Raw genomic sequence first — 23,727 nt, 5'->3', positions numbered from 1 at the left:
TCTACTGTATTAATTTTTAAACTGTAAAATAGAAAAAAACAAGGACACCCAAGGAAAACCTGTGGCAGGTATCCACAGGCTCAGTGAGGCCAGGCTGACTGCCCAGCACACAGCTTTACCTCTCCTGAAGGTTCTGCCTGCGTGTGCACCTGCTGACTCGATACTGTACAAACCGAGGGTTCAGTTCAGGATTCAGTTTGATGTAGGCTCCCCGGTTGCTCCCTTCTTCGTAATAGTTGGAGGCAGAAAATATAGTGATAACCTGGAAACAGGAAACAAAGAAACTGGATTGACTACGGCAACTCTTCTTGAGATTGATTTCTGAAACAGATCTTGGAGAATCATGCCGGTTATGAAAGAGTCTGCATATAAAACCAGGCATTAACAGCTCTATTGTTCGCCACACTGCTTGCACTTTTTGAATCACAGATCCAGGCCTGTATTTTTGGCACGTCACAGGAAGAATTAAGTTAGTGGGCAGTGTGATTGTAACATGCTTGTAAAACAAATCTCTTTCTAAGATAGACCTGGTTTTCAGGATTCTTGCTGGTCTTCTGGTACAGCATGTCACAGAGCAGGGTCAGAAGAGAGATTACAAAGTTAAAAGGCTTCTAGAGCCTCAGAGTATCTCCTGCACTATATTTACATGTAACTCTCCCCAGGGATTTTGTTGATGTTCACTCCTTTTCACATGAGTAATAAGCCAGTCCCCACTCCCTGAAGCTGCAAAGAGTTTTGTTTGTCAGAAACCCATAATTTGTTCTAACATCCATCTAGAATACAATTCCCCCAAACCCATTTTTAAAAAGACACTCGTTTTTTAAATTAACTTTGCAGATGGTTCTACTGTGGATGTGCCTGTGAAATTCACAACAGAACTCTTGCTTTACATGGAAGCATCTTACCTTCCCATTGTGACTGATCTCATAACCTTCCGGCTTAAATTCATGAGATCTGATGAGCAGCTTCAGATTATACCTTTTGAACAGCTTGGCAGTGACATCAGGGCCAAAGTAACAACCTCCTCCTCGACACTTGTTTGGTGTACAGCCATTTTGGCTTCTTGGATCACTCCAGAGAATGTCAAGGATCTGAAAAATAGCAAACAGAAGCAAGTGAGGACTGGCAGTAGGTGAGCCGTGGCTCCCCACTGTACAGGGTGAAAACACACCTGAGATAACATGCAGGTCTCTTGTTTCCCTCCTCCCTTTCAGCTGGGAATTCAAAATTTTGTTCTGCCTTTCTTAAAAAACGTTAAGTGGATTTTGGATGAACTTTTTCTAAGGAAATCCTGTTTCAGAAATATACTTCCTTTTACAGCTGAAGTTTCCAGACTCGGCTAGGCACATTGGGAATGGTACCTGGGATATTTCAAAGAGAGCAATAGCTGCCTTCTTTGCATGTAGGTGTGAGAGGCATTTTCCATTTCCCAGCACAAACCTGATAACCACATGGGTCAGTGGCTTCACCTACACTAAGCTTGGGAGTGCCTGCTCTAAACATGACAAGAATTGCCTTTGGCTTTACTGTCCTGGGTTAGGTCATGTTTCAAAGCAAGATTTTACAGACATGATGATAAATTATCATGGTTTAAAATCATGTGACCTTATCATTCTAGTCAGTAGCAAACATTAGGCAAAATGTGTTTAAACTCCACTGCACAAGGTTTACACTAACACATTTCACATTTGTGAGCAGGGGTCAGTGGGGGCTTGGTTAGTTGGGGAAGTGTCAGATTTGAGGAGTTGTTTGTGCCCATTACATTAGTTTGTAGGTCAGATATGTATCGTGGGAACTCATATTTTCAGAGATGAATTTGCTTCACAAGAAGCAAATCAAAAGTGTGTGCCCCTTAAAGCAGCTGTCTGAAAAGATACTCAGAAAAATAAACTTACACACAAGTCAATTTTGAGCTTCTAAATTGCTATGCAAATTAAGAAATTAAGCTTTTCAAATGGTCACAATTTATTAAATTACAGCATGACAAGAGCTCCATTTTGCCTCTAATATTCAAGAGCAAATGAGCAGACAGGGACAAAAAATTCCCACTCTTGAGTAATTACCCTGTAGCCCTCAGAAGCTGGTTTTTTTAGACAGTATCAGCATTCAGCTGCCAAAGCCACAGCCAAAAAAAGGTGCTCACTATCGCCGGCAATTGCAAACTCTGACCTATTTAAACTAACAACCACGTATGTACCAACAGATCCAACCACATGAGGGCACGCAAACACATCTCACAGCGAGCACTTCCCCCCTCGTAACGGCTCAGAAAAGAAAACATTGGGGAAATTGTACATGTAAGGTATAAAATCACAATCCTTTACTAACACGTCTACAAAGAAGCATCCAAAGAACTAACAGCTGGCTAGTATCCTCCCAAGAGGGCTGGGTTTCTTATGAGATGCAGGTCCCTTAGATTCAAACACACTGCCTGTGCAGAGGACCTGCTGGGTTTGTGCAGGGGTGTTCAGCATCAGCCTGTCTTGGGCTTCACCTACTTGTTTCCATTCCTTCATGTCGAAGTCTGGAGATAAATCTGAGCCTGAAGGCTCAGTGGAGCCCGGTAAAGAAGTACGTCGTTTTTCTCCTACAACATTCTTCTGGTTGGCAATGTCTTTACCAGGTGTGGTTTTGGGAATTGTCTCCTTCACTTGGTCCTGTTTGTCCCCCACTGACTTCGGAGGCCTCATCAATGTCTTCCACTTTTTTAAAAAAACAAGCATTGAAATGGTTACCAGAACATAAAGATGATGCAGAGATGTCAGCTTAAAGGCCCATCATTTCCCATTTCCCGTACTTCATGTGGAACTCTCAGAATATCCTGAATTCACAGGTTTAGTGGCAGCTGCAGGTGTTTGGCACTTGCAGAAAGAAATGTTGCCCTCTATCAGCAGTCAGCCTCTTCAAGCCCGCTCTCATATTCTCACCAAGACACACGGACTCCTTCAAAGCCACAGTCTATTACAAGGTCTCACTATGCAGCAAATATGACCTGGGCTCAGGGCAGACACTTGAAGTGCCCAGCTTCCCAGGGAACTGAAGATGTCCATGATCCAGGCCAGGTTGGATGGGGCTTTGAGCAACCTGGTCTACTGGGGTTGGAACTAGATGATCTTTAAGGTGTCTTCCAACCCCAACTATTCTGTAATTGTACATATATTGTACTGAAGATGAAACAGCATCCACTACTGCTCTGATACAGTAGCATGCAGCTAAGTTAACCTGGCTAAAATGAATGGAGTATCAGGAGGATAACAGTGAAATTGATCAGGCCCATTTATTGTTAAACCACCCCCCTCCAATATGCATGGGCAGGTGCTTTTTTGGAGCTGAGAGCTATGGCTCAATGAATGCCTATTAATACAGACTGAAATTGTCTCCTATTAGGTCATTTTTTTAACAACCCCCTCCCTCAAATAACCCAATAACAACATGCCCCCCCCAGCACCAGAGCCCTGTGTCTGAGCAATCATAAGACCTGGATCGCCACCAGATCTCCTGGATCTCCACTGATTATAAGAAACCTAAGCAACCTGCTCACAAGCAGACATCTTGATTTAGCTGTCCAAATCCCACACCATTTTCCACTGCTTTGAAAGAGCTGTGTTTGCTCACCATTTCAGAAAAAAAATACATGTTTCTGTCTTCTAAATCCCTGAAAAGTGGTAGTTTTTTTTTCTGAAGGCCAGGTTCTGAAGTTTGATCTTGCTGGGAAGGCTCTCCCCCATATGCAAAGATCAGCTGCTGCCAAGGGAGCACCTCACAGGTGGAAGACTTCCCCCATGCAACAGATGGCAGAAACACAGCCCCAGGACAAACTGCAGTGCTAAAAAGATGTGGCTGGATTGATTTCTAAAGTGTTTAGAAATGCCTGAGAATTAAGTACTTTTCATACTTTCTGGTTAATGCGTCATCACTGCAGGAGGGAGGTATCTAAAGTGTTTTTACCTATGTGAAATTCAAAAGACCCATGTTAATTTACAGCAGCCTGACAATTGGTTCCCAACACCTACTGAAACCTTCATTCCTAAGCAATGATTTTGAAGAAAAAACAAGGCTCTTTTTTTCATCACATGCCATATAAAACACCCATTTCCTTTCTTAATGCAAACAACTTGATCTTATCATTTCTACTGCCAAAGGAACATTACTGCAAAGTGAATATGATCACTTACCTTATTTCTCTTAAGTGCATTCAGGAAATCCAAATCTGTTGTGTCTGAAATCCCTCCGTGTAGGATAAGAACTTTGCTGTCAATTATAGTGGCAAGGGGAAGCCAGCTAAAGATGTCTCGCAGAAGAAACATAATCTCTTTCCAGTGGTCCTGCCAAACATACTCTTATATTAGATCCTGTTTCTGGCAGATTTTGTTAGTTCTAATTGAAGATTTTCTGATGTGTCTGCCACTGTGTGAACAGTTCTGTCCAGGTGATACCCTGAACTGCAACACTGACAAGCAAGTTCTAACATTTATTTTAGAGGGATGTGATTGTCTCTATAGCATTTTGGTTTTCTTTCAGGCTCACCTCCTCTTGTGTTTTTGAATGGCCTTATGAGTGTTATTTATTTCATCCCATAGAACTCTGAGCATAAAAGGCTAACACACACGATTTTTTTGCCAGTTATTCCACTGAAAAAATGAAATAATTTAAACTACATTGCTGAAGTCATGTAATACGTGACTACATGTACTACATTAGTCTGCACTACACCTAAATAATCTGCTTGGAAGTGTCCTTATTTACACAGATTTAATTTTACATGTGTGAGACTACAAAGAAAATACAGGGGAAGGAGGAGGAATCATACCTTGTACTTCCTTGAAATTTCTTTTGTGAAGCCATATCTGAGAACAGAACAACATAATGAACCGGTTTTCAGTATGCCCCTTCTGCACTATTTTTCTATTCTGTCTCACCTCTGTTTAAATGTGTTTTCTTCTGCTCTTTCTCAAGCATGGAGTTAAACTGATTTCATGTACATAAAACAGATCAGGAACAGGATCCAGACCGAGAATTCTGAAGCGCCCTGTAGCCCATCTAAATGAAACAACTTAGCAGTTTTACCATTTAGATCCTAGAGACAAATTTCAAAGGAACCTAACTGATGATAGGCAAAAACTCACACAAAACCTCCACAGAGTTTTTGTTCTAAATCACTCAACTTTATTAGTGTTGTCTATTGTGCCTTTTTGCCACAAGGGACAAGGACTCTGATACCTCATTCTTTTAACACCAACATATCCTTGGTGCAAGGAGCATTTTCACAACACCTTAGCTCTCAGATTTCAAATTTAGCTGTGTGCAGCACTGTTAATCAAAATGCCTGGCAAAGAGCCATACACAGGGATGCACCTTTACAGTCTGTACCATCACAGAATTAGTTAATATTTTCCACTCTTTTGGGTGGGGTTTTGCGTACCTGGTAGATAAAGTAACTGATCTTGTTTTATGTTTGTTTGTTTGTTTGTTTTAAATTAAGTGCTGAAAAAAGGAAGTATCATGTGAAACTGATTCTCTTACATGGATCATTAGTAGGATTTGAAACGTGGCCTCAAACCCAGATTTATGCCTGGGATAAAGAACAATATATTCTGTGTGCCTGCATTAAATGATAGAAGGGGTACAGCAGGCTACCTACCCCTCAGTCACTAAAAGACTTATTGGGGCACCTGAGAATTGTATGGAAAAAGACTGAGGAGTTCACCTCACATCTGTGAGGTGATTTTGTCTACTACAGCCAGAGACACTATCTGTGCTCATGCCTTTGGCAGTGCTGTACAGCTGAGTACAAATATCTGCATTAGAAAGCAGGGTCTCAGGGTGTTCCTGCACTGGGGCAGACTCCTCTCAACTAATGGGTCCCCATGGTTCAGAAGCTGGGATATTTACCCACCCCTTGTGTTTGGGAAGTGACATCTTAGTCTACAGTTAAGTGAAATATCAGCTCCTAGTTCCACTACACTGCATACTATTATGCCTTTTCCTATGCTGTGGAAACAGCCAATGCTTTAATGAAAATATAATTCTTCCATCCATCCCTGTTCCCCAAATTTGGAACTCTGGAAGCTGCACTAAGCCCACTGACTTCAATGGATCATGACAGGTCAGACACAAGACATGACTCCCATTCAAATGCGTGTGTGTAATGAGGATGTTTTTTGTCCCCATTACACATCTTGAAGATGCAGAACTACACTGAAATACCTGAAAAACCATTATTTCTGTTTTAGTGTCACAGTAGCTAAGGGAGCATTCAAAAGCTCCAACACTTCTACTGAAAGGCCAGATATTCCCTCCCCCTGGGCCCCTAAAATCTACCTCATGTTCATGACGTAGTCTTCATGGTTTCCTCTATTTAAGTGTAAATCATTGGGGTAGATGAGAAGAAATGCAAACAGGATTATAAGTATTTCCATAGAATTTTTCCCTCTGTCAACAAAGTCACCGTTAAAGACATAACGGTTTTGTTCTGAAGGCAGACCATTCTGCAGAAGGAAACAAAAACAAGACCATTTAGAGACGCTTCTGTGCTAGTGCAATAAAGGAAATAGTATTTCAAATGAGATCATATTGCCAGAAAATCTGAAAAAAAAACCCCAAACCCTGCACAACAGAGAGATCTAAAATGCAGCATTTCTTTATCTCCACTGCTTAGAACAAAAATCTCTGCATCAGACAACTTGTATGAGCCATCAGAGAAGAAGTGACCTCTCTGATTGTTCTCATTATGCCATCTCTAATCCTTCCTTCTACTTACTGAATTAAATGGAAAGGCACTGATGGAAACCTTCTTCTTCTAATAAAATATGCTTTCCCATTAATGCAACTGCTGCCAGGAAGTTATGCACTTGCAAATAGAAAGGAGTCATTCATTTTGAATGGAAGACAAGAAACCCATGAAAAAAATATCTTATAACACATTTCTGAAGGTGCTTGTCTTTCCTTACAGAGCAAGAAAATGGATTTCATGTACTTAACTGTTTGCAGGGTATGCTTCTAAAACTTCTGGGAAAGACCAGAGGACATAAAATCTTAATACACAACTCCAAAGAACCTTGATTCCATTTGCTTTAATCCTGAAAGTGCTACTTGGGTTTTATTCACATGGCACTTTTCCCTCACCCAGGGCAAACGCTCACAAACCTGAGAGGCTGTACCTACAGGTATTTCTTACCTTATATTTTTTTTCTGAAGATCTAGAGCTATGCTTTATTATGAATGGTGACTTATCAAAAGCTAATACTGTGAATTGATGATGTGTTTCATTAGATTAGGTATCAACCTGTCAATAGGTGCTATCAGCATAAAGAAAGTATAGTAGCAATTATGGGTAGCTTCACAATTTCCAGTAATGAGTATCAGAAATAATATTTCAATTCTGACTTGCCAGAAAAAGGGAAACCTCTGTTTTCACAACTGGCATGCACAAGAATTATCAACAGAACACCTATAAAATCCCATTACAACTGTGGAAGCCACTCTTAACAGTTTTGGCAGCATTGCAAGGCACCCCATTTCCTGAATATAGCTACTGCATCTCTCCAGCATTTCCTGTATTCCTACAGCATGTCCTAGTGTCCTGCCTTAGCAGATTTATTGCAGGATGCATGATTTTGCCAGAGACTCAATTAAGCATTTCACTTGAATCCATCAGGAAGTATCTTCTTTTTCCCAATCAGTGTCCTACACTGTTATGAAGTAGTGAATCCTGGTCTCTTGATTCCCACAGGGGCACAATCCTGGCTGCTGTAAAAGCAGCTTGCTTGGTATTTGCCACAGCCTCTCCCCAGCTCCCTCCAAGTCAACTTAGAAGGGGTGTGTGGTTGCCCTGTGCTCACAGGAGTGGCAATTTATGAGACTCTGCTAAGGCAGTAGGTTGTAGTGGTTTAAAAAAAGAAAGGACAGATTTCAGGAGTGGAAGAGAAAGGAGAGAGTCAGCAAGAGCTCCTAGAAAGATGAATTAATAAAACCTGTGCCTTAAAAACAATAAGCATGTAAATCACCAGCATATTGTCAGTATACACACAGTGACCATGTAACTGCAGTCACCATGGAAAGACATCTCTGCTAAAGCATTCTCCAGACTCTGTCATTCTTCCTTTGTAACAGCTTACCCACAGCTCTTAGTTTTAAATGACAGTTTGTTTTGGACTTCCAACTTCAATGTGGTATTTTAGTTCTGTTCACGCAGAGTTTGTATTTCCTTTTCTGTGGTTTCAACTAACAAGAACACTAAGATAAAGGCTGTTGCAGCCTCTGTCATGTCAAAGAGGTGAGCAAGACCCTCTAATGACTAGGAACGTGCTGCTGGGCATCATTACTGTATCTGCTGGGTTCGTGATTAATTAGCTTCCATTTGTCATTTGCATTTTCTACAGCTTCAGGCTATTTCTATCCATAGCATCCATTTACCAATCTAACCCGCTACATAACTGAAAACTCAAGGCTTTCAAGGAATCTCAGAAAATACTATAATTTAATGGAGATTAATGCAAGGACTGAATGAAACTTACAAACTGGCTATTGAGAGCAAAGTCATTATCTTAGCCTCACTCAAACCAAGTTTAAGAATGATCCACACTATTGCACCCAGCATTGTGCTGACAAGCTGTAGGTTGCTCACTTCTGTGTGTTTGCTGTTGGCAGTTTGTAAAAGTGCTGTGGCAAATGTTCTCTGGGCAGTGCTCCACACTGAAGGTGCCTGGTCTGCATGCAGGCCTCCAAATGGCTGCAGCAGCCATGCTGGCTCTGCACAGCTCTGCACAGACCTGAGGTCACTAAAATCCTCACCACAGTGCTTAGGATTGCACCCTCTTCTTCAGGGTGATGGGTGGTTTATACTAACTCACAGGAAGAAACCCCTCCCAACTGAAAGAGTTAGGGAAGCAGAAAAAAATGGATCCCAGAGGCTGACAGGGTTTGCTGCTCAGCTAAGTAAACCATCCACAGGGGACAGAAAATACTAATTGCTTCTAAATAACTAAGCAGCTCTATCATGTGCTATTTTCTCAACACCTTTGAAACAGCAAAATATTTATCTGTTTTATTCAGTTTGATGGAAGGACTCCCCTAGAACCTTAAATAGAACTACAGGGTGTAAACTCTAGTGCCTGAAGTCAGGGGCAGTTTTGGCTCTGAATTTACTCAAGTCCGGATTTAGTCCTTGCTTAGATTTTTTTTTCTCTTCATAACATGCATTAGAGAGGGAAAAAAATAATCATGTTCTGTTTACTCCAAAAGCATAAAATTTAGGCTGACTGCAGTAGTAAATACAACCATATCTGAGCCTTTACCTTCAAAATAGTTCTTTTTCGCATTCCAGGTCCTGTGCACAAAACCAAACTGTATCATACTCTTATTTCAGCTTCAAAAAGCAAGACTGTCTAATTAAAATAACAGCAAAGAGACTGCATGACAAGGACCAGCTAAATGTAATTGATTGATGAATAAGAAAAGCAGAACTCTGTAAAAAGGTCTGATTATACTTCAACAGGCTTCAGTTATGCACTTGGGCAAAACAACCAATTTTCTATTCAACAAGTGTCAGATAAAGTGTAACAACGTTGGAAGCAGGGGTGAATTACATCATTGAAACACCTGGTTTGGCTCATTTCCGTCTCCATTAATTGCAGATGAATGTACAAAGATCAGATGCAAACCCTTTCCCCTGGAAAGCTCAAATCAAAGAGAGTATCTGCTAAATGAAAGGTGGTGATTCATGCGAAGGATAAATGTGAAACTAAACAGAGGAAATTTCCTGCAGCTTCAGTTAAATATGCAACTGTGGAAAAGATAGCTTGGAGCTTATGTTTTTTTCTTTCACAGCAGTAAAACAGAGCTATGCCTTTGTAACCTTAAAAAGTGAGCAGCTATTCAAAGATGTGTAAAGGATGCCCAAGGTATTTCCATTTTGTGCAGACTACATGACTGCTTCCAGGACTTGAAAAGCCATTAAACAGAGAGCACTCTTTTTTTTTTTTCTTCCTGTAAATAAATAATAATAAAAAGCACTTTGCAGGTATCAATGGAAGGCCTAAATGAAAGCATCTGCATTTTTCTGACGGGCCAAAATTATCCATGGTGTAGTGTCACACCAGGAATGAAGTTACCTCCTGATATTAGAAGACTTTAGCCAATATGTAATACAAAACAGTGTTTTAATATATATAAAACAGGACTTTGGAGACGTTGCAAGGAACCCTCTTAAGTTTTGGTTCATTCTCAAGTTCAGCATTTAGGAAGAGCAAGATTTCCTGGGTCTCTTCTGTCACAGTGAGCAGGAGGATATTGAGAAGGAAGAGCTACAACAGAGACATTATTCCAATTGTTTCGGGATCTTCCAGTGCCTTAGGGGCCTACAGGAAAGCTGGGGAGGGACTTTTTACAAGGGCTTGTAGTGAGAACACAAGGGCGAACAGATCAAAATTGGAAAAGGGGACATGTAAATTAGACATGAGGAAGAAATTCTCCACTGTGAGGGTGGTGAGACACAGGAACAGGTTGCCCAGGGAAGTTGTGGAAGCCCCATTCCTGGAAGTGTTCAAGGCCAGGTTGGATGGGGCTTTGAGCAACCTGATCTAGTGGGAGGTGTCCTTGTCCATGGCAGGGGGGTTGGAACTAGATGATCTTTAAGGTCCCTTCCAACTCAAACCATTTTATGATTCTATGACTTGTGTGTGTGATACATGCACACTGCATGTACAGTTCTAACAGTGAAAAATCTATCAGACACAGATACGTGTTCTTAACAACAATTCATTAAGTCAAAACACTACATCACAGTCTGCCTACTTACTTTATAGAATATCAGCAAAAGATCATCCAGGTTTCCATGCAAATCTCCTAAAGGAAACAAGAACTTGATTTTTAATCTTTTTATTTTATTTTTTTTTTCTATTTTCTCACAGAGGAGGAAAAAACTGGAATTATAACCTGGAATTATTTAGTCCTAACAAGTTTTTTCCCCTTGTTTCCCTTAATAATTTGCCTTGTATTAGGATTAGCTTAATTTCAAGGTACATGCTCAAGCTGCTTGTGAAATTTGGCAATAAAATACTTAAGAACATGCAACTGTCTTGCATAAAGTTTTTCTCTTTACAGCTGGACCCGAAGATCAGACCAGTCACACAGCCAAACTTTCACATAGGGAAAAGATAATAAGACCCCTTTAGATGCTACTTGCGTGGTGCAAATGCAATACAAACATGAGGAGGTATGTTTTGCTTAGTAAGAACATGCTGTGTAGTGAAGAAGTATGAACTCGTGTTTCCTTGGTTTGGCTAAAGGTTTTATTGGTTTAGTTAACAAATTATTGGTTATACAAAACCTGATTTAAACAAACCCTTTTCTAGCAATCAAAGGAGGTGTATAACAACATCTTCAAAAACATCATTTGTTTTGCATGTGTCACAGCATGCTTCCTTATGCCACTTTCCTATCAGGGACAGCACATACTGCTAGCTGATGAGAGTAGCTGTCACTGCTACTGTTCTGATTTGCAGCTACTGTTTTCTGTGGCAAGGCAGGATACTGCATCCCTTTATCAGTAATTTACAAAAGCAAAACAAACCAGTCAGGCAATGAGTTCTTTACCTTGTCACACATCACACCATTCTGTGAGATTAATTTGTTGGCTGTAAAAAGACTGATCCGTCCTCTTGGGTCCCTTTAGAAGCAAGGGTTTATTATAATTTCAATTTATTCTAGATAGTCATGTTGTCAATGGAAGGTCTTGTCTGCCACCCTTATTAAGCCCTCATTAAAATAATTACTGAGTAAATTATGATGGTACAGTCTTCTCAGTAAGAGGAGAAAGTGGTAAGACTTGCAGCTGGTCATCAAATACTCAGTGGCATTTTAGTGATGGAAATGCAGGAATATTTAAGCTACACTGCAGTGTTAGCTGAAGTAATACTGACTCATTCAGAAATGTTTAATGAGAAAAGGAAAGAGGAGGTGAGGAGCTTTCTTAAAATATACTTAGTCTGACTCAGAAAACTGATTTTTTTGTTTGTTCCATTTTATGTATTTGTAAAAAAAAAAAAAAAAAAAAAAGTTTTCTTGTAGTGGCAACATTTGGAAATGTCTGTATCATTCTCCAACCACTTAGAATATCAAACCATAGCCCAAAGCAGTTATCTTCTTTGGCAACTTACCACAGACAGTTATGTCCTTGGAGTAGGAAGTTGAAAGACGGGTGATATTTGGCAACTCCTTGAGAACCTTCCTAGTTTCATACAGTAGCTGCAGTACATAGTGGGCATGAAGCAGCTGTGACAAAAGGAGGAAGAAAAGGGACACTTATTAGAAATAGCAACATGTCTGTCTGCTTTATTTATGTCAGACACGTATTGCTGAGATTATTTACACAACAGACCTCCAGACATGATTATAGGCTGTGTGGTTTAGTGCTGGGAATTAGGAATGTTTGTAGCTTTGCACGTTCTTCCTGGTGAATAGGTACAGAGATGTTAACAAACTCACTTTGTTTCTAGTGTACTGTTTCTACTCTTCCCATCTATAGAAAGGACAAGAGACTAATACAGCACTCAGAATCCTTGCATAAGATAATCGACTCAAAGGAACTGGGAGAAAAAGAAGTAGTTCTAGCTGTGAGTAAAACAAAACAAAACAAGAACAAAAAAGCCAAAACCAAACCAACTGAAAAACCCCTGAAGGCCATAAGTGGTATTTCAGCAAATTGCAAAAATACTGAGAGGGGAAAACCCAGACAACATTGCCTTGTTTAGAGTTATCTTCCTGTTCACTGTGAAGATGCCATGACAATGCAATATTGAAGCTTCTAGTCTTCTCTGCTAATGCTTTTTATGATAATTTTGTCAGTTGGTGGTTTAATTCAAAGGCTTTTAATTCAAACACAGCTCTGAGGAAATCTGGTAGAGGACACAGATGAGCTACAGGCTGACTGTTCAAGATTTGTTTTTTTTAAGCAAATAAAAACAACCAGTTCCATACAATGATTTCCTTAACAAAATGCCAACCCTAGGAAGAGAAGAGAGAGCTGACAGTATGGTGAAGTCTGGGTGGCCTCATTTATCCTGTACTTTATACCTTTACTTTTATTACTTTTAATATCAGCCTCCACAGAACATTACAGATAAAACCTTCCACTATTATTTAGTAAATTAAACCCCAAAATAGACCCTTATCCTTTGTATGCATTATGTTGTTAAGCACAAATGACCACAAGTTGAAGCAAAGCTGGGCTGTGTGATGCCTCCCTGCCCCACCTTCATCTTCAAAGAGGGCAGCAAAGGGGTTTGCTCAGGAACACAGAATCATCAAGGTCCTTCTGAGGGCCTTGGCAGATGCAGACAGCAAGCTCCAGAGATTTGTGCCATCACTCTGTTCTGCCACATCAGTGATGCTTTATATTCACTTTTTCATTATACTGGAGTCTTGCACACTGGAACAACATGATTAAACTTTGCACCTTAATTCCTCTAAAAAGAATGGGAGGGTGGGAAGGGGGAAGGGGGTATGACACAAGGAGCACATTTAACACAGGAAAATATGATAATTAGTTCCTAGGTTAGCTTAGGACACCTTACCCAGGCCTGCACCCTCACTGACAGCCCCTGCCTTGCAGCTGCTAAAGGTTCCCACTTCATCACCACTGTATCTCAGTACTAGAAGAGGAGGTCCCTGCTCCTCCCCAGTGCTATCTCTGGTGGTCATGCAGCCAATGAGTGAATCTGGGAACTAGTCTGGTTGAGAACTGACTGCTTTTGATTTACTTGTGTTAGTTTCCAGCCAGTCTGGTTTCCCAAGAGGAGGAAAGGGTAATGGGATGGAAAAGAAGGGAGAAATATCTCCCTGGGCTTCAGTTTAGCCTTACATTGGATTCAACTGTTTGTGGAGCTATGACCCAGGAAACTACAGGCTGGTTAGTCTCATCTCTGTCCCTCCAAAAGTGATAGAGCAAATCGTTGTGGATGTCATTTCTAAATGTGTGGAAGAAAGTTATTGGGATTGGTCAAAGTGGATTTACCAAGGGTCAATCATGCTTGGTCTGATAGCCTTCTATGTTGTCATAACTGGCTGGTTGGATGAGGGTAGAGCAGCAGATGGCATCTACCTTGACTTCAGCAAGGCTTTATCACTCTCCCATAACATCCTCAATAAGAAGCCCAGGAAGTGGAGGTTAGATGAGTGGACAGTGAGGTGGACTGAAAGCTGGTTGAGTGACAGAACTCAGAGGATTGTGATCAACAGTGCAGGGTCAAGTCAGAGGCCTGTAACCAGCAGTGTCCCCAGGGATCAACACTGGGTCTTGTCTTGTTCAACATATTCATCAGTGACCTGGATGAGAGGACAGAGTGTATCCTCAACACATTTGCTAATGATACCAAACTGGGAGGGGTGGCTGACACTCCAGAGGGCTGTGCTGCCATCCTGCATGACCTGGACAGGCTGGAGAGCTGGGCAGAGAGGAACCTAATGAGGTTCAACAACAGCAAATGTAAGGTCCTGTACCTGGGGCAGAACAACCCCATGCACCAGTATAGGTTATGCTTGAAAGCAGTCCTGAGGAGAAGGATCTTGGAGTCCTAGTAGACAATAAGTTAACCATGAGCCAGCAGTGTGCCCTTGTGGCCTAGAAGACCAACGGTGTCCTGGGATATATTTGGAAGAGTGTGGCCATGAGGTCAAGGAGGTCATCCTCTACCTCTGTTCTGTGCTGGTGAAGCCACACCTGGAATACTGTGTCCAGTTCTGGGCTCCACAGTTCAAGAGAGATGGGGAACTGCTGAAGACAGTCCATTGGAGGGCAACAAAGATGACTGGGAGACTGAAGCACCTTTCTCATGAGTAAAGGTTGAGAGAGCTAGGACTGTTTAGCCTGGAGAGAAGACTTATTAATATAAATAGCTGAAAGATATAGACCTGTTGGAGAGAGTCCAGAGAAGGGACACCAAGATGATCAAAGGGCTGGAGCACCTCTGCTGTGAAGACAGGCTGAGAGAGTTGGGGCTGTTCAGCCAAGAGAAGAGAAGGCTCTGGGGAGACCTTATAGTGGCCTTCCAGTACCTGAAGGGGCTACAGAAAAGCTAGGGAGGGGCTTTTCATCAGAGAGGGTATTGATAGGACAAGGGTTAATGGTTTTAAACTGAGAGAGGGGAGATTTAGGTTAGGTATTAGGAAGAAATTCTTCACTATAGGGGTGGTAAGGAACTGGAATGGGTTGCTGAAGGGAGGTTGTTGATGCCCCATCCCTGGAGGTTTTTAAGGCCAGGTTGGATGAGGTTTTGTGCAACCTGGTCTACTGGTAGGGTTCCCTGCTCATGGCAAGGGGGTTGGAACTTGATGATCTTTAAGGTGTCTTCTTGCCTTAATGATTCTATGATTCTATGACTGTAAGGAGGATGGAGCCAGACTCTTTTCCAGGGTGCCCAGCAATAGGACAAGGGGCAATGGGCACAATCTGGAACACAGGAAATTCCATTTGAATACGAGGAAAAACTTCTTTACTGTGAGGGTGACAGAGCACTGGAACAGGCTGCCCAGGGAGGTTGCGGAGTCTCCTTCTCTGGGGACATTCAAAACCCGCCTGAACCCGTTCCTGTGTGATGTGCTCTAGGTGATCCTGCTTTAGTAGGAGGGGTGGACTAGATGATCTCTAGTGGTTCCTTCCAAGTGACAATTCTGTGACTCTGTGAAGTTGACAGAGATGTAAAACAAGTAAAAAGAAATCAAACTAGTTGCAACTTACCTGTTCATTCCTGAAAGCATGAAGAAGAGCATCAACATCTTTAATAGTAAGGGGGAATGAGAGTCGTGGTCCGTAATAAGAATCTGGAACATCAACCTTCTTTTCAAATTCTCTTAAACGTAAGTCTTCATCTGCCACCTGAGCAGCACTGGGGCTGGTGAAAGCCTGAGAAACTGGGACACAAGGGGAGAAAAACAACAATGTAGAAGCTCCATCCGTCTCCTTTAGGGCCATAACAACATGACCCGAACTGGCTGAATACAAGTTTTACTTGCTGCAGCATCTAACCCCTGCTTCTATAGTGGAAGACATCCAGATCTCCCCCGATTGTTTTACAGTATTAACAACAAACAAACACAACCCCAAATGAGGCAAAACGCAACCAGATGAAAACCAGGCAAAAACTCTGTTCCAACAGCTAGCAGTTGTGGTCAGGATGCTAAACATTTTGTACTGAAGTTATGGAGCAAGCTACTCTCACAGGTAATGAGAAACAACCTGTTACAGACTTTCTTTTCCTTCTCTCACAAAGCAAGGAGATTCAAAAGTCATGCCTGATCATTCAATACCCATCATCTGTTTAAAGTTCAACATTACACCTTTGATAAAAGTTTTAGGGATTCACTCTTATTTCCTATATAAGTTTTAAACTAAATACCAGCATGTCAGTGATTATTTTAAAAGTTATCAGTAAAATCCTTTTTATTCACAGTAAATTACAAAGCACTCCTTTCTGATACAACTAGGAGAGAATTCCAGCTTTTGGTTGACTGTCATGAAACCACTGGATGAAATAAACAAAAATATAGCAGTAGAAGTAGAGCACAATTTCTAATTTTCCTGCAAGAGGGAGAAAGCAGGAACATTGTTAATTGCTTCTATCCGATATCTTCTTGACTTACCCTTGAAATGTAACTGAGTGAACAGTGCATTTCAGTGTTTTCTTCCTGCAGATTATCTTTATCATACATTAAACTAAAAAAGAGAAACAGGCCCTGAAGGACAGTGTCTGACAGCTGCTGTTGCAGAGTTGGTCTTCTGAGATGATTGTTGTAAACCCTTTTTGCTGGGCTACAGGTAAGTTTTCCGTAACCTTGTTCTAGTTTGGTTTGGTGGGTTTTTTAGTAGCGGGGGAGGGGCCACAGGAGCGGCTCTGGTAAGAAGCTGAGAAGCTCCCCCTGCTCCAAACCCAGCCAAGGAGCCACTAGAGGGACAATGGATGCACCTCAGGGATTAAAGTACGAAAGAACTAATCTAACACCTGAGCAGAGCGAGCAGAGAGGGAAGAGCTGTGCTGGAGAAGCAGAGCGGTGCTGGTGGTTGGTGAGGAAGAAGGGGCAGAAGGTGCCCAAGCAGAAGTTTCCCTGCAGCCCATGGCGAGATGGTAGCTGTGCCCCTGCACTCATGGAGAAACATGGTGGAACATCCCCCGAAGGCACCAGGGGGAGTGAACTTGGCCACTGGACTTGGATGTTATGGCCAAAGGATTTGCTGCCAGTGGACTCTGATTGCTCAGCTGTGGAAGCCCCCGGCACCAGGGGAGGTGGCTGTTCGCGAAGCCCCCGTGGCTCTGTGGGAAGCCCAGGCTGGAGCAGCTCCGGACCTCGTGGGAAGGACTCGGGAAGGAGAGGTTCGTGAAGGACTCTCTCCCATGGGAGGGACCCCAGGGATAAGCAATCCTTCTTCCTGAGGAGGAAGGAGCAGCAGGAACCACCAGCCTGTGAAGTGACTCCAAACCCCATCCCCTGTCCCCCTGTGCTGCTGGGGGGAAGGAGGGAGAGAAACCGGGAACAAAGGGATTTGGGCCCGGGAAGAAGGGAGGGCTGGGGTAACATCTGCAAGCCCTGCTCTGGGTGCGTCTGTGTCCTGGGTCCGTGTGATTGGTGTGAAATTATTTTTTTCCCCCAAGTTGAGTCTGTTTTACCCGGGACCTTAATTGGTGAAGATCCCTCTTTGTCCTTTGTCTCAGCCCATGAGCTTTGTCCTCCTCATCCAGAGTGTGTGTGTGGGGGGGGAATTGAGTGAGCGGCCATGGGGCTGTTCCTTGGTTGTCATGTTGGGCCCAAAGCAGGACAAACCTCTATTAGCTGCAACTGGAAATTAAAATGTATTATTTATTGCTGGAGGACTATCTGTGGCTGTGCCTCAAAACTCACAGCAGCCAAAACTGGCATGTGGCCTCATAAATGATGAGATTCATAAAGGCCAGCTTTTCTTGTTACTGGATAAAATCCATATTAAAGAAACAAACAGATAAATATACACTTTTTATCAGCTCTGGTTCACAAAAAAACCCCAAACCTGTTTTTAGCAGTTCTTTTGCTGTGACCTGATTAGCACATCGAGCATACAGCTATGTAAATTGATTGAGGTATCAAGTAACAGCAAGGTGCTCAGGGTTCACTGCTTCCACCAAGTACAGTCTGATTTGCAGTCTTCCACCACAGTTACATCCTTGTCTGGCCAGATGCCAGAACATCACCCACGGACTGAACGTGCTGGTTCCCACATACTGATCAGCCAAGCACAATTGCACCAAGTCTTGTCCCAGCTCTAACAGCAGGTGTCTGGACCACATCTCCCTCTGTGCCCTACCTCTCAGGAAGCGAGTGGCTGTAGGCCACAGAGCCAGTTCCTCAGACCACTCAAATTCCTCATTGCTTGCCTGTTCCAGCCAGAGGCTGTCTTCATCTGACACAACTCTTTCAGAGTCAAGTCTTCTCAGAATTTCAAGCCAGGCAGACACCTGCCCATGCCTGCTTCTACTCCAGCCCTCCTCTCCTGTGCCCAGCAGGCTACCCTTCCCTTTACCTCTGAACAAGTACCCGCCTTCCTCGCAACCTTGCTTCCTTTTTGGCATATGCCCAGGCTGAGAAACCCAATCTCCCTTCCTGTAGGACAGATCTCTGCAAAGTGCACCCCATTTTCCACTTCTGGATGAGTCATCAAACACCAGTCATGGTCATTAGCCTTAGAGTGTGCTCACATCTCATACAGTCTTTCAGCTGTCAGAGGAGTCAGTAATGGGTGCCCTAATGCAGCCTGAGGATTAGCATGCTGGCTGATGAGTACCCAGCTCACCACAAGCCCCACACAGGGCTAATTCTGAAGGATTCAGCACTCTTCTCATTTTAGTCATCTTCCAGTTGAAGCTGTCAAGGGTCTTTCCATCCATATTGAAAGACAAGGACAAAAACTCTCAACATGCCTAGTTCAGGCACCCATTTTAAGACAGAATTAAATACCTTCTGCCAGTATTTGCATCTCTCTACCGATTACAGGGAGGACAGGGAATGACCCACTTTGTTCTCTTGACACCAGAGGTCTAGCCCAACCTCAGTGAGTTGAGCCTTCACTATTATCAGGCCCCATACCACTACCCTACAGGACAACCATCATATTCCACGTTAAACACAAAAGCTCAGAGCTACGTGGAGTCAGTTTGGCCACAGAAAGCCCAGGGACCTGGTTCTGACAAGACCACCTCACTACAGGTGTTGTTCAAGGCAAGTCAAAGACACCACTGCCAAGGATGTACTCCCTATCAGGGCAACAGGGCATCAGCTACCTCTGTGGCTCTGAAGTAAGCTCTCTGTTCTGTCACCAAACGGGTGCCTTCAGGCACTTTGGGATATCTGACAGCATCCCTGGCTCCTAAGGAGTGCTCTTACATCTGCCAGATTTCTATACAGCTCCAAACATTAATTCCTTTACTTTGTTCCTGGCACTGTAAGCTAAAAAGAGCTGTGATTTATTCTCCACCATGAGAAGAACTCCATGCAAAAAGCTTTGGAAAGGCATTAGTAGTGGAAGGGAGGCATCACAGGGAGTGAAACTGCAGAAAAGAAGCCCTTTTGGTTTTGCTCACCTTTGAGGGAAGGCTCCAGGAGGTGTGGCTCCTGCCCTGGTGGCCTTCAGAGGCCTGATCTGGGGTATCTTGGACTCCCAGTCCCACCACTTTGACCCAGGACATGTTTGCAACCTTCTCACCTTCCATATGCCCCCAAAAGAGTGACCTAGTGGGTCACCTTTTGCTGGAAAAGCAGTTTCCAGCTTTCTCTGACCAGAGATCTTACAACTCAAGGGCTAATAGGTATGCAGATTTTTGGTGATAGGGAGGGAGAAAAGTGTAAGCTGGAAAAGTTTTTAATTTTTACTTTCCACAAACCCTTGGAAAACAGCCTTACTAAGAAGCAGAACAAGAACAATACACACAGCACTATAATATCCCAATCACAATTTAAAGTGCACTGACATGTTAAGCAGAATGAGAGGATGAAAAAAGCTTCAGGGTAGAACAGATAAACAATCACATCAAAACCACTACTGAGTTAATGAGATGGTGGCTGCTTTCTATCTTTGAAAAATAGGTTCTGAAAAAGCAGATTAAAAAAAGAGGAAAGTGACAAGATGAATAGCAGAGACTTGAGTGCTTTATAACGTAAGGAAAACCACAAATCACAAAATCCTCAGGTAACTTTCTCACCACATACTGAGAACAGACAATCTATTCTCTGGTAAGAATACTATATAATAATATCTTATTGGAGAGAGCTTTTGACCCATATGCTATCACTCTAAATTTAAAGTGAGAACAGACTGATGAAAAAAAAAAAAAAGCCACAGAATTGTGGGGTTTAGGAAATGCTTGGGAATAGCAAAGCCAATTTGAAGCTTCTTTGCTTGTTATGTTTACACTCACCATGGCTCACATCTTAGGACCGTGATTCAGCAGAATAGGAAGCAGGTAAGTAAGAATCACCCTTTCCATACTGATTTTGCTTACATCAGGGAGGATAGCATGGGTGCTGCAAAGGTCACTTAGAAGGGCAAGTACTTGAGTGCTTGAAGTTAAGAATGCACACAGCCAGTAGCTGGGCAAACATAACCCCAAACTGCACAACACAAATTTGATACACAAATTCTCAAAAAAACCCCAACAAAACTCACCTCCTTTGCATAGGTGGCCTCGGCCATCTTGCTGTTAAACATGTACCTTACGGAATCTTTGTATTTCTTTTAAGATTCTGGGATTTGTAACACAGGGTGTTAGAATGGAGAAAATAAGAAACCAAACCAAATATTAAGTGGTTATGAAGCCTTAACTATTGCAATCCTAAGAGATGAATGTTTTAAACAAGCAAGACAGAGGGGGAGCTTTAGCACAGCTCTTTATAGTAAAGCTTCACCATTCACTTTACCATGTGTTTCAGCCTTAGCCATGTCTGAAACTCCACATACCTGCAAGACCTTGGCACAAGTCACCAGTGCAGTGGTGATGAAGGGCAGCTCACAGTACCCTCTGCCCCTCCCTGTGCACAGGTGAGGCTTGGATCTCCACCTCCCCACAAACAGCCTATGCAGATAGCAATGTGCTCTGTCCTCAGCCACATCCTGAGCCCTAGCAAGTCACCTGAGGTACTTCACTCATCTTTGTTCGCTCTGTCAATAGACACCGTTAATAACATTGGATAAATCATATCCACAATGAGCAGCTGTAAAATTCTCTTTATTATTATAAAGGAAATAGAGGTTAACACTATTTTTCCAAACATCAGGCCTAGCAGTACTATTTTCTTTCCCTCTCAGGTGGAAAAGTTGACCTGAGGTGTGCTATCAGCATGTAGAAGTAGTGGAAATGATCAGTGTCTGATTTCATTTCAGTTTACCAGTTCCATCCCAGAAAGCTAAATGACTAAAGCAGATTTTTTTCTTTGCACAATACAATGTTAATGAAAAAATACAAAGGAGGAATTATTGTATCATCTGCCTTGGCTTTGGAGAACAGCTCAAACATAATTTCTTTTTCTGCAGAGCACAGACAGCATGAGGCACTCTGAAATATTTAATAGAGAAAAATTGCCATTTCTAATAGTTGGCATTAGAACATTAAACTACTTACTGTTTTGGTGGTGGTTTTATCTGGCTATAAAAGTGGTTTTTTTGCAAATTTTAATTGGAATAACCTGTAGCTGGACAAGATTAAAGACAGCCTTCTTTTGAACCCCATTTGGATTAGATCTGTTATCAGTTTGTTCAGGGAAGTCATGTTTGATTTTGGGACATAGGAAATGACTTTGAGTCTGTCCTCCTGTTGAGCTTGACCTGAAAAGTAAGTTCTGTCCAAGGATCCCAAAATACTTAAAAAATTAAAGGTTATTCTTTGACTAACTGAGCTTTAATTGCAATGGTTTCTAAAGATTTATCTCCAGCAGTTTAAATTTATTTCATTTTTAATCATTCACATACTGATGCATGTTTTACAGGAAAATCTAGAACAAAATAAATTAAAAAGTGGTCCAGAACTGCTTCACAGAAGAAGAAAAAATAAAATGAAGAAGAGCAACCTCTTTGATTATTTCTGCCCTAAATCAACTAGATACATTTTTTTCTGGATAATCACATCTTGTAGATTAAGAAAACTTGCACAGAAAGATATTAAAATTGGGGTCACTAAGATTACCATGAGAAGAGTTTAAGGGCAGTAACATATAAGAAAGTACTCTGAGTGTCCTCATAAGGAAAAGAGGTATATGTCCTGTCTTACATTTTGTCTCACTGAGCAGAGCCAACACTTACAGGATGAAATTGTTAGTATTTGGGAAATTAGGCCCCAGCATGTGCCATAAGCTATAAACATCACATTAAAAATTATTTTTCCTCACATAATTTTTTCCAAACAGAATCTCCATATTATTTTTATTTTTATCCTTACCTGAATTAGGATGAGTACAGTGATCCAGCATGAATGTAAAGAAGTTGGATAGCTGAATTTGGAAAAGAAAAGAACACACAGTGATCGGTTTAGGGGATCCAACAAACATTAACATTCTTTTTTTTTACTCAATTACTAGCAATTTCTCCTTTAGGGGAATCTAAGACACTACTGTATGTTCCCATAGCATCAGCCTGCAGTAACAACACAACATCTGTCATACTGCAGAAATGGCTCACTTCTTTCTTTTTGTGCTGTGAATTTGTATGTATTCATATAGTGTCAGTCTGCTCAGTTCCAGGGCTGTATCAATCTTGCTGATGTTTTTAATGTAATTCATCTTACCCATTATCCAGATTATTTGCTTAGACTTCCTTTGAAGTCCATAGAAAGAAACAGCTAAAATGCACAGAACTGACTTTAGACACTGATGCTAGAACCCAAATCCCTAGAAGTTCCCAATTCCCTGTATTCGTCCTAAAGGAAGCTTTGGCTGGCACATGGAGACACTGATTCTCTCTGAGACACTGATATTTCTGTTGCACACATCTTGCCTCACAGACACAGTTAAAATCACCCAACCTCTGAGCTAGATATGGTTGTATAGGCAGAATGGTGTCCTGTTGCTTACACAGGCTTTTTTATGTATATGTGCACACACACCTATACACAATTACTTCATGTATTTATCATACAGGACAGAGCTTTGTGGGTAGAATTAATCACATGCCCATTTTGTTGGTGCAGTGTGAGTCCTCTAGGGGTAACATCATTGATTGTCCAGGAAGGCTACAAACCTGTAGTTGATCTTGCTCATCAGCATATTCGATCGACTGGAAGATACTCAGAGAATAGCGGCGCCTCATCTCTAGCCGGGCCATGGTGATGCGGTACCAGTTCTGGATGAGGACAGCAGCTCTAATGGCTGTGAAAACAGAAAGCAGTGGAGCACACATGGATGCCATGTAATCTACAACAAAAACACATGTGCTGCCTTTGCAGAACTTTGCAGACAAATTCAGTCTATTGTGCGCAGTTGACCTGCAGGTGAAGCTCTGTAAAGCCAAGACTTAAAAACTGTTTTCTGTTAATGAACACATGATGCGTTTACTGTCTTTGTTCCTGTCTTTGGGGGCAGAACCCAAACTAGCTGACTTGCTCAAGCCTATGTTATTATAAGTCTTCTCCATCTAATTGTCCTGAAGATACTACTCAGTTAAGAAGTCAGCGATGTTCAGCTGATGGGCACTGTGACGATTTTGGGAAGGTAGGGAAA

The 23,727-nt window shown here is 42.0% G+C and overlaps 1 protein-coding gene across 1 annotated transcript in view; it reads right to left on the bottom strand.

Moving 5' to 3' along the window:
* PPEF1 (protein phosphatase, EF-hand calcium binding domain 1) overlaps nucleotides 1-23,727 on the bottom strand; it is a 30,830-nt gene that overhangs the window by 3,267 nt on the left and 3,836 nt on the right. Inside the window, exons 2-13 of the mRNA XM_009997229.1 lie at nucleotides 23,249-23,376; nucleotides 22,452-22,503; nucleotides 19,630-19,678; nucleotides 15,737-15,854; nucleotides 12,159-12,273; nucleotides 10,799-10,845; nucleotides 6,322-6,488; nucleotides 4,811-4,847; nucleotides 4,176-4,325; nucleotides 2,499-2,702; nucleotides 906-1,091; nucleotides 120-262 (exon numbers count right to left, since the gene is read on the bottom strand). Coding sequence (XP_009995531.1) covers nucleotides 120-262; nucleotides 906-1,091; nucleotides 2,499-2,702; nucleotides 4,176-4,325; nucleotides 4,811-4,847; nucleotides 6,322-6,488; nucleotides 10,799-10,845; nucleotides 12,159-12,273; nucleotides 15,737-15,854; nucleotides 19,630-19,678; nucleotides 22,452-22,503; nucleotides 23,249-23,376 — 1,396 coding nt within the window. The remainder of the gene's footprint in view (nucleotides 1-119; nucleotides 263-905; nucleotides 1,092-2,498; nucleotides 2,703-4,175; nucleotides 4,326-4,810; nucleotides 4,848-6,321; nucleotides 6,489-10,798; nucleotides 10,846-12,158; nucleotides 12,274-15,736; nucleotides 15,855-19,629; nucleotides 19,679-22,451; nucleotides 22,504-23,248; nucleotides 23,377-23,727) is intronic.

This window comes from Chaetura pelagica, unplaced genomic scaffold (assembly GCF_000747805.2).
Source record: "Chaetura pelagica isolate M959 unplaced genomic scaffold, ChaPel_1.0 scaffold80, whole genome shotgun sequence".
Taxonomy (NCBI): domain Eukaryota; kingdom Metazoa; phylum Chordata; class Aves; order Apodiformes; family Apodidae; genus Chaetura; species Chaetura pelagica.
Note: the sequence above shows the minus strand (reverse complement) of the source record. Positions and strands in the feature narration are given on the sequence as shown.